This window comes from Prinia subflava, chromosome 4 (assembly GCF_021018805.1).
Source record: "Prinia subflava isolate CZ2003 ecotype Zambia chromosome 4, Cam_Psub_1.2, whole genome shotgun sequence".
Lineage (NCBI taxonomy): Eukaryota > Metazoa > Chordata > Aves > Passeriformes > Cisticolidae > Prinia > Prinia subflava.
In genome coordinates, this window is record NC_086250.1 from 72,360,745 (window position 1) to 72,375,843 (window position 15,099).

General features: G+C 39.9%; 1 protein-coding gene across 2 annotated transcripts in view; it reads left to right on the plus strand.

The window, feature by feature from the left end:
- LRGUK (leucine rich repeats and guanylate kinase domain containing) overlaps positions 1-15,099 on the plus strand; it is a 57,535-nt gene that overhangs the window by 18,580 nt on the left and 23,856 nt on the right. For both annotated transcript variants that reach the window (XM_063397134.1, XM_063397135.1), the window contains exons 9-12: positions 65-151; positions 3,053-3,159; positions 7,809-7,928; positions 14,097-14,193. In XM_063397134.1, the coding sequence (XP_063253204.1) occupies positions 65-151; positions 3,053-3,159; positions 7,809-7,928; positions 14,097-14,193 (411 nt within the window). The remainder of the gene's footprint in view (positions 1-64; positions 152-3,052; positions 3,160-7,808; positions 7,929-14,096; positions 14,194-15,099) is intronic.

Here is a 15,099-nt window from a genome sequence, read left to right on the forward strand (position 1 = left end):
GGAATTAAATATTGGCTGGATGAAATGAAGTCATTTTTGTCAAAATGGAAACTTTTTCCCTCAGGAACAAGATGGTTATTGGCTCTCAGCGATTTTCATGTTGCTGCAAGTCACAGAACTGGATCTCAAGAAGGTTTCAGTGGAAGAAAAGGTAAGCAAACATCATTCTGGAATTTTTCTAAATAAAGAATATGAAATCTGGGCTTGCGGTTGGAGCAAACCTTCTCTCCCAAAATCCTGCTTGGCAGAAATTCTGTTGGATTAGAAACCTTCCCCTGCTGTGGTGAAATTTGGTTTTAAGTGGAATTTGCTTGCTGCATGTGCTGTGTGGGCCCAAGCCATGCTGGAATTGTTGTATTTCAGGGAATTATCCTTTCATAAACCATCCTTTCAGGAAAACCCATCACTCCCACCTTTATCTGTATAAATTTGGGGGTTCTTGTTTAGTGCCAGGCTCTCTCCATCCTGAACACAAAGATGATGAAATCAGAGTGTCATTGACCCCAACTACCCAAATGCTGATCTTATTCTTTGTCTTACGTGCCAACCTGTTTTCCTCTCAATATAATTTTGAATATATTAATGAATTTTTTTCCCTTCTCTATGGACTGTAAAAGTCAACCTGAGTGACTGGTTTAGACCAGGATTTCACTTCTGAGTGATAAAAGTTGTTTCACAAAACCCTCTCCTCGTGTTGTTTTATGATGCCTCCTCCAGCCTCAGGAATTTTCTTGCTAAACTGAATTTGGTGGCCCTGGCTCTCTGTCTCACTAACACAAAATGGATTTACAGGAACCTAGGTTGGATCAGGAGTGGAATTGTTTGGAAAGTTTGGAAGTGGAATTCCTGCTTGTCCAACTCACCGTGTTTGATTCTCACTGTGGAATAATCTTGCAATAAAAGATTATTAATAAATTATTAATAATAAAAGAACTTCCCTCAGGATCCCCCCGAGCAGCTGACGTGCACCAGGGTGCACCCGCTGTGCTCCCAGCCACTAATTCAGAGCAAAGGACCAAATCAGAACTAAAATTTAGCTAAATTTTAGCTAAAATTTAGAGCTCGCCTCCTCCTGCTTTCCCCCTGAAAAGTGGGGACATGGAGTTCTGTGCAGGGAATGTTTCCCCTCCTATTTCCATGGGACTCCAGGCTGGAAAAGAGCAAAAATTATCTGGTCCAAACCTTTCTTGGGAAAAAGCACAATCAGTACAAAATGGCCCAGCACCACCTGTCCAGCCAAATCCTAAAAATGATCAGTGTTGGTGAATCCACCACTTCCCTGGGGAAATTCTCACAGAATCCAGAACGGTTTGGGTTGAAAGGGCCCTCAAAGCCCATGGCAGGGACACCTCCCACCATCCCAGCTTGTTCCAAGTCCCATCCAACCTCCTCTTGGTTATTCCAAAGGCTGATTTTGGTGTCTTAGTTTGGAGAGACAGGCATCTGTCAGGGAAAAGTGGAGTTTCCCTTGGAATGGAGGATGTAAAAACCCCCTCCCTCCAAATTATTGCGATTTTGCAATTAGGAGCTTTCAGGCAAAAATATGGGAATAGGAATAACAGTTGTTTACTGGGAATATTAAAAATACAAATGCAGTAGTACAAAAAACAAACAACAAACAAACAAAAGTCCTAGAAAACCCTGACAGAGTCAGAGGTTCGACCTGACACCCTGTTCAGGGTGTTGGAAGGAGTCCAAATAAATCCTCCTGGAGTGACAGATGTGGTTCTGTGGAGTAGAGATGATCCTGTACACAGGTTCAGTGGTGGTGAGATGAGTCCAGTCTTCCTCTGGGAATCCAGTGGAAAAGAGGATCCCTGGGGTCCCTGTGTCCCCATTTTTATCTGGGTAGGGAATGGTTGATGTCACAGATGACACGGAAAGAAGCACACGAGGACACGGCAGTGAGCAAAGCAGGAAAAGGGGCGAGTTTATTCACAAAAACTCAATTTTACACATTTCCTGTGGGGCCTGTGGATTGGAGGATGGAATTCCACTTCTCAAACCACACTGGTCAAGCCAACTGTCAATCAACTTTCTCCTCCCACCTAGAAATATGTAAAAAATGAAAGGCAGTTAGCAAAACACGGCCATTGTTTATAGTGCAAAGTGTGATAAAGTAAAAATTCTGACGCCAGTATGAAGAACAACACAGAAGGCTTAGAAAAGTCTTCAAAACCAGGGTGACAGGTTGGCTCCTCCCACTGGGTGGAGCCTCTCCCAATGGGATGATGTAATGTGTGATGTCACTGGTGAGCCTTAATGGCCCATTAACAGAAGATATCCCCCAGAGTGGGAGAAAAAGTCGATGAAAGAGATAAGAAACACTGCCACAAATGGTCTGTTATCAGAAGAAATCTTCCCTCTTCCCCCCCTAGAGTTACAAGAGATAAAGAACAATATCTCCCAAACGGTTTCAACAGATGAAAATAGAACACACATTTTTTGGTTACATTTTTCAACCCAAGACAATCGGTCTCACTGTGGAAATTTGATGTTTTGTGTCCCACTGGAATCGCCTCAGTCGTTCTTAACCCATTTCTGAGTGTTAATAACCCCCAAAATACACAGCTCATTAGTGGTCAGCAGAGCTTTCCACAGGATGGATGGAGGGAATCCTTGGAGTCTGAGCGCTCTCCCTCCCAGGAAAGACAGGAATGCGCTGTCAGGAGTTTGCTCACTTTGTTACCACCAATCCTGTCATAAACGAGTGGCCTCAGCCCCCAAGGATTTGAGTTTGGCACCTTCCACCAGCACTGAGAGGATGCAAATTAACGGGTAATTAAAACCTCAGCAAAACTGCTTTTGCATCCTATATGCGGCATCCTGTTTTTCCTTCCCAGGAAAAGGTTGAATACATTAAGGACGGTGAGCTGTGTCTGGCTGCCTTCCATCCATCCCTCAAATCCTGCAATCCCCAGGAAAGATTTCCTGCTCCCAGCCAAGCCCAGCACAAAACCTGACCCTCAGCAACACAAAATCATCCTTATTCCCAGCTGGAATAATCCCATCACTTCTCCCCTTCCTTTCCCACCCCAAATTTTGGGAACAGGTCGCTGCTGTGAATAAAAAGGACCCTCCCCCAGAAGTTGTGGCTGCTGCGGATCACAGGGTTCACGTTTTTTTCAACTTCCAGCAGCCCCAGAGAGTCCTGGACAGGTGAGTTCATTTCACAGCTGCTCCTGACGGTGGCACTCAAGGAAAGCAGAATTTCGGTCACATTCCGAGGGATGTTTTTTCCCAAGGAGAGCTCCTGCAGGATCCTCTCAGCAGCCTGGAAACGAGGCAGAGCTGATTTGGTTCCAATCGATTACGAAACGAAGCTCTCCGTTCACCTCTAAAGTCTGAGACAGATTGTCCACGGCTCCACTCCCTCTCCTCAATCTGTTGGAGCAGATGGGCGTTTGCACCACAAATGAGAGATGCAAAATTCCTCTCGCTGCCCAAAGGCACTGGAAAAATCCCCGGAGGCAGCAGAGAGCTGGAAAACTTCTCCTTCCCCTTGTGCTGACACCTTCTCTCCCCACTGCTGGCATCCTGTTGGGATAAAATGATTTAATCTGAGGGGTTTGGGGCACATTTCGTGTTCATAAGGGGAAATTCCTGTGTTTTACTGGAAGGAGGAGATGATTCCATGAAAAGGGTGGAAGGGAGAGGCAGGTGGATGCTCTTTTTCTGGGATGGCTTCTCCCAGTCTCGTTTCTCCTCTGAAAAATGCAATTTTTGCTGCTCTGCAGCCGTGTTGTGATATTTGAGGAATTCTTGGAAGATTTTTCCATGTAATCTGATGGAATACACTATAAATATATATGTAGTAGTATTATTATTATTGTTGTTGTTATTATTATTATTATTATTATTATTATTATTATTATGGCTGCAGTGGGCACTGAGATCTGTGTTGTGATATTTGAGGAATTCTTGGAAGATTCTTCCACATAATCTGATGGAATACACTATAAATACATTATTATTATTATTATTATTATTATTATTATTATTATTATTAATAATAATAATAATAATAATAATAATAATAATAATAATAATAATAATAATATATTGGCTGCAGTGAGCACTGAGATCAACCTTTGTGCCCCACACCCCGTTTTGGTGCTGAATTAATTCATAACTGGGTAACCTGATAGATAATCCAGGATTTAGTAACTCAGAAATTTGTATTTTTATTGTGACTCTGATTTCTGGGATCATCCACGAAAATCAGGAGCCTTCCCAGTAGTGACAACAGCTCTGAGAATTCTTTTAAAATAATTTAGAAAAATAAATCTTTGGGGTTTTAAAAACAAAGCTCCAAAAATTTATTTATTTTGCAAGGATGGAGATTTCTTAAAATAAAAACACAAAATTGGCTTCTTTTTCTTAAAAAAAAACCACTAAAGGCATGGATTTTTTTTTTCCAGGGCTGTGTTTAAATATTTGCTTAGTGGATTTTGGATTGATGGCAAGAAGGAATCCTGCCTTCTGCCAGAGGAACCGTGCACACAAACACAAAAACATCAGCCCAGCCTTTGTGGGACTGCCCCAAAAATTGTTAATGATGCCTCCAGCCTTGGCCCGTGCTCAGCTGGAAAACATTCCAGAGTCATTAACAAAATCTTCCTAATGATTATTGCCTTTTCCACCCCAAAACGCTTCTTGGAGCCAGATTGGGGGAGTTCATTTGCATCTCTCTTTCTCCGTCAGGTTATAATTAATTCTGGGTTAGTGATATCATTATTATCACAAATCAAACCTGAAAACAAAGCAAAAAGTTCTCTCCTTGCCTGCCCTGCAGGCACAAAACATTGAATTTCCTACTCTTTTCTTCCCTCACTCTCAATTGGTGATTTTATCTGTAATTGTGTGGTAACACACCAGTGAATATTATGGGTATTTTTCCCTCCTAGAGACACAGGTGACATTTGAAAGTGTTGCTTGGAGTGACAATGTGGGGAGCAGAAATTTAATTTAATTTAATTTAATTTAATTTAATTTAATCTCCAGCCTGTTGGGCCAGGACAGGATGATTTTTGGTACCTGGCTGTTGAGGAAAAACTCATTCAGAGAAGGACCAGAGCATGATTCTTTTTTGACAATTAAAATAATTAATCATTTTTGAACAGTTTACCAAGAGTTCTCCACAAGTGGAAGGTTTTAAATTCAAATATGATTTCAAGAAACCCCAAGTGTTGGGCTGGAAACGGGAACCAGTTTGGGGAATTCCAAGTGGGATGAGGGGAGGGTGATTTAGATCATCCAAATTGTCCCTTCTGGCCTTAAAATTCATTCATCTTTCACGGCAGTGCTCACAAAGGTAAAGAAAGTTGAATAATGAGCCCAAAACTTTTCCAGAATCTTCTTCCAAGTTGGAGGAACCCCCAAACTTTGAGTGTTGAGAACCGAGAAGTGGTGATGTAATGAAAGACAGGATTCTGGAAATGTTCTCCCTGTTAAAATCATAAATCCCTCTCCTGATGAATCTGAGGATGTGGGGAACTGGGAATTTATTGAAGGGATTTTGAATTTTGAGCATGTTCTTGTCGAGGGATGATTTATTGGGTGTGACACATCCTTGTGGAAGGAAAGATGCCAGAGGAATTCTGCATTTTCCAAGCCTGAAACAGGAACCAACTTGGGGAATTCCAAGTGGGATGAGAGGAGGGTGATTTAGATCATCCAGATTGGCCCACAAAGATAAAGAAAGTTGAATAACAAGTCCAAAACTTTTCCAGAATCTTCTTCCAATCCGAAGGAACCCCAAAATTTGTAGTGTTGAGAACCAAGAAGTGGTGATGTAATAAAAGACAGGATTGTGGAAATGTTCTCCCTGTTAAAATCATAAATCCCTCTCCTGATGAATCTGAGGACGTGGGGAACTGGGAATTTATTGAAGGGATTTTGAATTTTGAGCGTGATCTTGTCGAGGGATGATTTATTTGGTGTAACATTCCCTCATAGAAGGAAAGATGGCAGAGGAATTCTGCATTTTCCAAGCCTGGAACAGGAACTAACCTGGAGAATTCCAAGTGGGATGAGGGGAGGGTGATTTAGATCATCCAAATTGTCCCTTCTGCCCTTAAAATTCATTGATCTTTCACGGCAGTGCCCACAAAGATGAAAACATTTGAATAACAAGGCCAAAACTTTTCCAGAATTTTCTTCCAAGCTGGACGAACCCCCAAACTTTGAGTGTTGAGAACCAAGAAGTGGTGATGTAATAAAAGACAGGATTGTGGAAATGTTCTCCCTGTTAAAATCATAAATACCTCACCTGATGAATCTGAGGATGTGGGGAACTGGGAATTTATTTAGGAATCTGAATTTTGAGCGTGATCTTGTCGAGGGATGATTTATTGGGTGTAACATTCCCTCATAGAAGGAAAGATGCCAGAGGAATTCTGCATTTTCCAAGCCTGGAACAGGCCCTGTGCAGGGAGAAGGAAAAAAATCCTTTATTTTAAGGATTGGGCAGGCCCTATCACAGAATTCCCAGAGAATTCCCCATCCCTGGAAGTGCCCAAGGCCAGGCTGGACAGAGCCTGGAGCACCCTGGAATGGTGGGAAACGCTGTGAAGGTTTGGAATGAGATTTAAACTCCCATCCAACCCACCCCATGCCCTGATTTTATATGGAAAACAAAATCTGGTTTTTGCCAGGATCATTCACAAAAATAATTAAAAACCTTTTTCTGCAACATCCAGATCAATTCTGAGCTCCAGCTTTTTTCTCACCTCTGAAACGCTTCTTTCAGAATGGATTTTTAAATGTTATTTTTACCTTCTGCGGGATTTGAATGCATTGTGCTAATCAGCTTTTTGTGCTAATTATATCCAAATATCCTGGCAGGTAACAGAGCTGCTTTGCTGCTCCTAGAATAGGAGTAAAGCCACGATTTGGGAATTATTTTTTTCCAACTTGCTTATATTGGAATGTTGTTCTTATTTCTTAAAGAACGAGTTATTTGTGAGAGGGGTGGTAAAAGAAATATATTCTATTTTCAGGTGTTTGTGTTCACCTGTTTTAAATCCCGTTAAATGGACACAGAGGCAGGTTTCTTTCACTCAAAATTTAGTTTAAGCCAATTATTAAATAAAAATCATCAAGTTTGGAATTATTTCTGTTATTTATGACACATTTCCAAGTGGCCCAACCTTAAAATCTACCCAAGACTTAAAAATTAATTTAAAAATTTTTAAAAAATCAATCTAAAATTCTATTTTGAGCTGCCCAAATAAATTGCTGGGCACTCAGAAATGCAGAAATCCTCTTCATTCTCCTCAGAGGATGGAAGTGGAAAATCTGAGGATTTAATCCTCAGCTCAGCGTGGAGAAAATGGAGAATTTGGTATTTTTGGGGTCCTTTTATTGTGGTTTTATTTGTGTTCAGTGGAGTTTTAAGGATCTGAGTGGGTTTTTTCTATTTAACTGAGGAATTTTTACACCTTCACCTGGCACAGGACATGGAAGTCAACGCAGGAGAGTGGAAAAACCTGTAGGACTGAGTTTATTCCAGGTTTATTCCAGTTATCCTGCTCATTAAAATATTCCCATCTCTGGAAAAAAAACTCCTCAGCAAAGGCTGTAAATCAGGTGAGATCAGAGCAAAAATAACACCATTCTTTTAAAAAAGAGGCTTTAATGCAGATTTTTGTGCTATTTTTAAATTTAAAGCACCTCAAATTTTGTCTGCACTGTGAACAACATGAGATGAGTTGGAGGGGTGATAAAATCTCCACAAAGCTTTATAAAAAGCTGCTGAAATTTGATTTTTTTGTGATTTAATGCCCTCTGGTTTTCCTTTATTGCAGCACTTTGCCCGGTGCTGGTGAATCCTACCCCATGCTGGTGTTAGTGGGACCCCTGGCCGGGGGAAGGAGGCAACTTTCTCTCAAAATCTGCAAACAATTCAAGAAATTCTTGAGATTTGGGTGAGTTCTGCTCCCTGAGCTTCAAAAAACACCACCAAAGGATCAAGGCTGGAATTGCTGCTGGTTTAGTTTGTGGGTTTGGGTGGGGTTTGTTTTGTTTTTTGGGGTGGTTTTTTTGGTTTTTTTGTTTTTTGTTTTTTGTTTTGTTTTGTTTTGTTTTGTTTTTTGTTTTGTTTTTTTGTTTTTGTTTTTGTTTTTGTTTTTTGTTTTTTTGGGGGGGGTTGTTTTGGGGTTTTTTGTTGTTGTTGTTTTTTGTGGTTTGGTTTTGGTTTTGGTTTTGGTTTTGGTTTTGGTTTTGGTTTTGGTTTTGGTTTTGGTTTTGGTTTTGGTTTTGGTTTTGGTTCTGGTTTTGGTTCTGGTTCTGGTTCTGGTTTTGGTTCTGGTTCTGGTTTTGGTTTTGGTTTTGGTTCTGGTTTTGGTTTTGGTTTTGGTTCTGGTTTTGGTTTTGGTTTTGGTTTTGGTTTTGGTTTTGGTTCTGGTTTTGGTTTTGGTTTTGGTTTTGGTTTTGGTTTTGGTTTTGGTTTTGGTTTTGGTTTTGGTTTTGGTTTTGGTTTTGGTTTTGGTTTTGGTTTTGGTTTTGGTTTTGGTTCTGGTTTTGGTTCTGGTTCTGGTTCTGGTTTTGGTTCTGGTTCTGGTTTTGGTTTTGGTTTTGGTTCTGGTTTTGGTTTTGGTTTTGGTTTTGGTTCTGGTTTTGGTTTTGGTTTTGGTTTTGGTTTTGGTTTTGGTTCTGGTTTTGGTTTTGGTTTTGGTTTTGGTTTTGGTTTTGGTTTTGGTTTTGGTTTTGGTTTTGGTTTTGGTTTTGGTTTTGGTTTTGGTTTTGGTTTTGGTTTTGGTTTTGGTTTTGGTTTTGGTTCTGGTTTTGGTTTTGGTTTTGGTTTTGGTTTTGGTTTTGGTTTTGGTTCTGGTTCTGGTTTTGGTTCTGGTTTCGGTTTTGTAAAGAAGTTAAAAGAATTTTGCTGCATTTTCTTCTCCTCCCAAGGCTTGACTGCCTGAAGTCATCAATGAGGGAAAAGCTATGAAAATTGAAATTATCAGCTGCTTTTCAAAGGTGAACAGCAAACAAACAAAAGCAAAACAAACAAAAATTTAAAAGGAACAAATCAAAACAGAAAAATAAAACAACAAACCAACAAAACCTCAAAGGCAAAAAAACCCCCACAGACCAAAACAAAAAAAAAACCACCAAACCCCAAAAAAAACCCCAAAAAATGAAAAAAGACCTCAAAACCCAACACCCCAAAAAACTTCGAACAAATACAACAAAAAAAGCCCCAAACCAAAAAAAGAAGAAAAATCCCAAAAAAACTAAACTAAGACCCAAAAAAAACCCTCCAAAAAATCCCAAACAAACAAAAAAATCCAAGAAAAAATCCAAAAGCAAAAAAACCCACAGACCAAAACAAAACAAAATAGAACCCAAAAAACTCCCCCAAAAACAAAAAAAACCCCACAAAGCAAAACAAAAAAGACCTCAAAACACAACTCTCTCCCAAAAAACCCCCAAACAAACAAGAAAACACAACCAAAAACCCCTCAAAACAAAAAAGAACCAAAAAACACGAACCAAAAAACCAAAATGAAACTCAAAAAAATCCTCCAAAAAACCCCAAACAAAAAAAAAAAGGAAAAGAAAAAACCCAAAAGCAAAAAAACCCACACAGATCAAAATTTTAAAAAAAACAAAACCCCAAAAAACAAAACCAAAAACAATAAAATCCCCTACAAACCAAAACAAAAAAGACCCCAACCCCCCCAAAAAAACCCAAACAAAAAGCATAACCAAAAAAACCCCAAAAGAACAAAAAACCCCACAAAAAAACCCCCGAAAACCCAAAAATCCTTCAAAAAAAGCCCAAAAACCACCAAAAAATGAAAACCCAAAGAACCTGCTCTGCATTCCCTTATTCCCCATTTTTTATGGCACTAATTTATCCATTAATTCTCTTTTTTAAGGGAAAAATCTGTTACATCACTGTCAAAACTCCCTTTTTTCCCCTCTTTTCTTTAAACCCTTATTTCGGAAATCCCAAACAAATTCAACACAAATTGAAATTGAAATTTCCCAAACGTTCTGTGTTGGTTTTTGTTGTTGTTATTGTTTTTAAAGAGCATTTTCATATTGTGTGTTTTATTCCCCACAACTTCCATGAATGAAGGAAAAATCAAAACCCACAAAGGGAGAGACAAAACCTTAACAGAGCAGAAAATTGCAACCATAAAGCAAAATTGTATTTTTAATTATTCAGGGGAGACTTGAGCAGTTTTATGGCTCGAAATTTCAAACGTTCTGCTCATTAAAAATGGATTTTTATGCAAGATACTCTGGCAGTCTGAATGTAAACATGGCCCTGCAATTAAAAAGGGCTGAAATGTGTAAAAATTGCAGGAAATCCAGTGAAATTGGCCCCTCCAACCATCTGGCTCGTGCTCAGCAGTGACCTTTGGAGCTGGGTGTGTTTTGTGTTATCCCAGAAAATAAAAAAATCAGGGAATTTTACTGTGGAAAAGCCACTGTGGAACTTGGTGCTCTCAGATTTTTGGGAAAAAAGTGCCACCCTCTGATGCTGACATGGAATTTCTGAAGGGTTTTATCTGCGATAAATGAGGAGGAATGGCAAAGCAGAAAGGAGGAGAAAAATCTGATTTTTCAAAAGAATGAGAGACGCTGAATACCTCAGCCTCAAATTATTACCTGTTAAATTAATTAGCTGGTTTGGGGGGGATTTTGAGGTTTTTTTAGTGAGTTTTTAGTGTTTTACCCCGGTTTTCAGGGAATTTTGGGGGGGTTTTTTTAGAGTTTTCAGTGTTTCACCTTGGTGCCTGAGGTTTATCCTCATGGGTTTTTCCCTGCCTTTTTGCCCTTTTTAATGGCAAAGTAGAAAGAGGAGAAAAATCTGATTTTTAAACAGAATAAGAGACACTGAATACTTTAGGCTCAAATTGTTACCTGTTAAATTAATTAGCTGGCTTTGGGGGAATTTTGGGTTTTTTTGGGTTTTTTTAGTGGGTTTTTAGTGTTTCACCCTGGTTTTCAGGGAATTTTTTTGGGTTTTTTAGTGGGTTTTTATCGTTTCAGCCTGGTTTTCAGGGAATTTTGGGTTTTTTTTAATGGGTTTTTAGTGTTTCACCCTGAGGTTTATCCCCATAGGATGACAGGGAATTCCTTTCCCTGTCTTTTTCCCCACTTTAATGGCAAAGCAGAAAGGAGGAGAAAAATCTGATTTTCAAAAAGAGCAAGAGCCACTGAATACTTCAGGCTCAAATTGCTACCTGCATTAATTAGCTGGTTTTGGGGGAGTTGAGGGTTTTTTTTGGTTTTTTTAGTGGGTTTTTAGTGTTTTACCCTGGTTTTCAGCGAATTTTTGGGGGTTTTTTTAGTGAGTTTTCAGTGTTTCACCTTGGTGCCTGAGGTTTATCCTCATGGGCTTTTCCCTGCCTTTTTGCCCTTTTTAATGGCAAAGTAGAAAGAGGAGAAAAATCTGATTTCCAAACAGAATAAGAGACACTGAATACTTCAGGCTCAAATTGTTACCTGTTAAATTAATTCGCTGGCTTTGGGGGAATTTTGGGGTTTTTTGGGTTTTTTTAGTGGGTTTTTAGTGTTTCACCCTGGTTTTCAGGGGATTTTGGGGTGGGTTTTTGGTGAGTTTTTAGTGTTTCACCTTGGTACCAGGGATTTTCCCTGCCTTTTTTCCCCTCTTTAATGGCAAAGTAGAATGAGGAGAAAAATCTGATTTCCAAACAGAACGAGAGCAACTGAATATTTCAGGCTCAGATTGCCATATGAATTAATTAGCTGAAGTTTGGGAGGAACTGGGGGATTTTTTAGTGAGTTTTGGGGTTTTTTTAGTAGATTTTTAGTGGTTCACCCTGGTGGCTGAAGTTTCCTTTCTCTGCCTTTTATCCCATTTAAATGGCAAAGCAGAAAGGAGGAGAAAAATCTGATTTCCAAACAGAATAAGAGACACTGAATATTTCAGGCTCAAATTGTTACCTGTTAAATTAATTCGCTGGCTTTGGGGGAATTTGGGGTTTTTTTTGGGTTTTTTTAGTGGGTTTTTAGTGTTTCACCCTGGTTTTCAGGGAATTTTGGGGTTTTTTTGGGGGGTTTTTTGTGAGTTTTTAGTGTTTCACCTTGGTGCCAGGGATTTTCCCTGCCTTTTTTCCCCACTTTAATGGCAAAGTAGAAAGAGGAGAAAAATCAGATTTCCAAACAGAATGAGAGCCACTGAATACTTCAGGCTCAAATTGCTACCTGCATTAATTAATGGATTTGGGGGGATTTGGGGTATTTTAGATTTTTTTAGTGAGTTTTTAGTGTTTCAGCCTGGTTTGGGGGGGATTTTTTGGGTTTTTTTAGTGAGTTTTTAGTGTTTCAGTCTGGTTTTCAGGGAATTTTGGTGGTTTTTTTGATGGGTTTTAAGTGTTTCACCCTGAGGTTTATCCCCATGGGATGACAGGGAATTCCTTTCCCTGCCTTTTTTCCCACTTTAATGGCAAAGCAGAAACGAGGAGAAAAATCTGATTTCCAAACAGAATAAGAGACACTGAATACTTCAGGCTCAAATTGTTACCTGTTAAATTAATTCGCTGGCTTTGGTGGAATTTTGGGGGTTTTTTGGGTTTTTTTAGTGGGTTTTTAGTGTTTCACCCTGGTTTTCAGGGGATTTTGGGGTGGTTTTTTGGTGAGTTTTTAGTGTTTCACCTTGGTACCAGGGATTTTCCCTGCCTTTTTTCCCCTCTTTAATGGCAAAGTAGAATGAGGAGAAAAATCAGATTTCCAAACAGAACGAGAGCAACTGAATATTTCAGGCTCAAATTGCCATATGAATTAATTAGCTGAAGTTTGGGAGGAATTTGGGGATTTTTTAGTGGGTTTTGGGGTTTTTTTAGTAGATTTTTAGTGGTTCACCCTGGTGGCTGAAGTTTCCTTTCCCTGCCTTTTATCCCATTTAAATGGCAAAGCAGAAACCAGGAGAAAAATCTGATTTCCAAACAGAATGAGAGCCACTGAGTACTTCAGGCTCAAATTGCCACCTAAATTAATTAGCTGGGTTTGAGGGGATTTGGGGGGGTTTTGGGTTTTTTAGTGAGTTTTTAGTGTTTTACCCTGGTTTTCAGGGAATTTTGGGGTTTTTTTAAATGAGTTTTTAGTGTCTCACCTTAGTGCATGAGGTTTATCCTCATGGGGTTTTCCCTGCTTTGTTTTTTCCACTTTAATGGCAAAGCAGAAAGAGGAGATAAATCAGATTTCCAAACAGAATGAGAGCCACTGAATACTTCAGGCTCAAATTGCTACCTGCATTAATTACCTGAGTTTGGGGGGGATTTGGGGGGATTTTTTTGGTTTTTTTAGTGGGTTTTTATCGTTTCAGCCTGGTTTTCAGGGAATTTGGGGGGCGTTTTTTGATGGGTTTTAAGTGTTTCACCCTGAGGTTTATCCCCATGGGATGACAGGGAATTCCTTTCCCTGCCTTTTTTCCCACTTTAATGGCAAAGCAGAAAGAGGATAAAAATCAGATTTCCAAACAGAATGAGAGCCACTGAATACTTCAAGCTCAAATTACTACCTGAATTAATTAACTGTGTTTTTTGGAGGGGTTGGTGGGTTTTCAGTGTTTTATCCTGGTGGGAAGCTCAGGTAGCTGTTTTTTTTACTTTCCCTGCTTTTTATCCCACTTTTCTCCCCAGTTTCAGGATTCTTTCTCCCCTTCCCATTAGGGACCCGTTTAAAAATTTGCCTTCTGAGCTCTTCCTCACCCTCCCAGTTCAGCCCAGCTCCTTTTCCACATTCAGGATTTGCTTTTATATCATCCCCAAGCTGACAAAAGTGGGAAAAAAAAATGAATTCATCATTTCTGAGTCCCAGGCTGCTGTGACAGCCTCAGCTCAGGCCACGCTGGGCTGGGGAGGGATTTATTGCCAAAACACCACGTTACATTTAACTTTTTTGGGGTTGGTTTTTCCCTTTTGTATTTATGGGTTAATCTTTCAAACACGCAGCGTTAGGGCTGTGATTTGCACCTCTTCCTATTTCTCGTATTTCTTTGCTGCTTAAAAAGAAAATGATTTGTAGTTTCCCTGCTTTCCCCCCTTCCCACTGCTGTTCCAGAGCTGCTGCCGGGATTGAAAACAGGTTATTTCTTTATTATCCCATAAATCTCCCAGGCCCTGTCACACCACCAGGAGAGCTTATTTTGGGGAAGTCAACAGACTCGATTATTATTTCATTTCTCAAGAAGAATTTGACAAAATGGTGGAAACAGTGAGTACCTGACTCCTGTCCTTGTAGCTTTTTTCCTGCTCCCCCAGTGAACTCAACTGCTCTGTCCAAGGCTGATTTATTTTATTTTTTATATTAAGTTTGTGCCTGGGTGTGAATTTTTATTTAGTTGTGTTTTTAAGTTCATGGATAGAAACCACAAATTTCTTGTAGGTTTGTGCTGCCTTTTCTCCTGTAAATTAATTTATAGAAACCACAAAACGGGCAAAACAGTCAGTGGGGAATATTTAAATAATAGTGTAACGTAGAAATAAACTTATTTTCAGACACAGATATAGTTTGGGGTTCACTGGTTTTATTTTTTCAGCATTTTCCAGCGACCCTGCAGGGAATCCCTTGGAAGTTTAGCAAATCCTCCTGAAATGAGTGAGGTTTCTCTGAAGGATTTCTGCCTCCAGCTGCTCTTTTGCATCAAAACTTTTCCCTCAAAAAGCCACAACAGAGCCCATTATTTGTATTTATACAACAGGGGGAGCCAGCAGAGCCTGAACCGACTGAGCTGGCCCTTCATGACAGCAATTACCGAGGAGTTTAATTTTAAAAACATAAAATAATCCGGTTCCATCTCTCTGGGGCTGCAGAACTTTGCAATGCCTCGGCCAATCCCACGTTCTCCTCGCTGCATTTCTTCCTCTTCCTTGGAATCTCCCATTTTTCCACGGCCTGGCCACGTGGTTTGATATAAAATCACCAGAAGGAAGCCCCTCGCTTTGGGTTTTCCTTTCCAGAGCGAAGGAATAACCCAGGAATGCCGGCAGCACTTTGTTCTCAGGATTTTGGAGTTTGATTCTCCATGGACAAGGCACAAGGCCAGATATGGGGGCTTTTCTTTACTGCTGATTTTAGTTCTCAGTGCCTTCATTAATTCTGATTTTGGCTCTCAGTGCC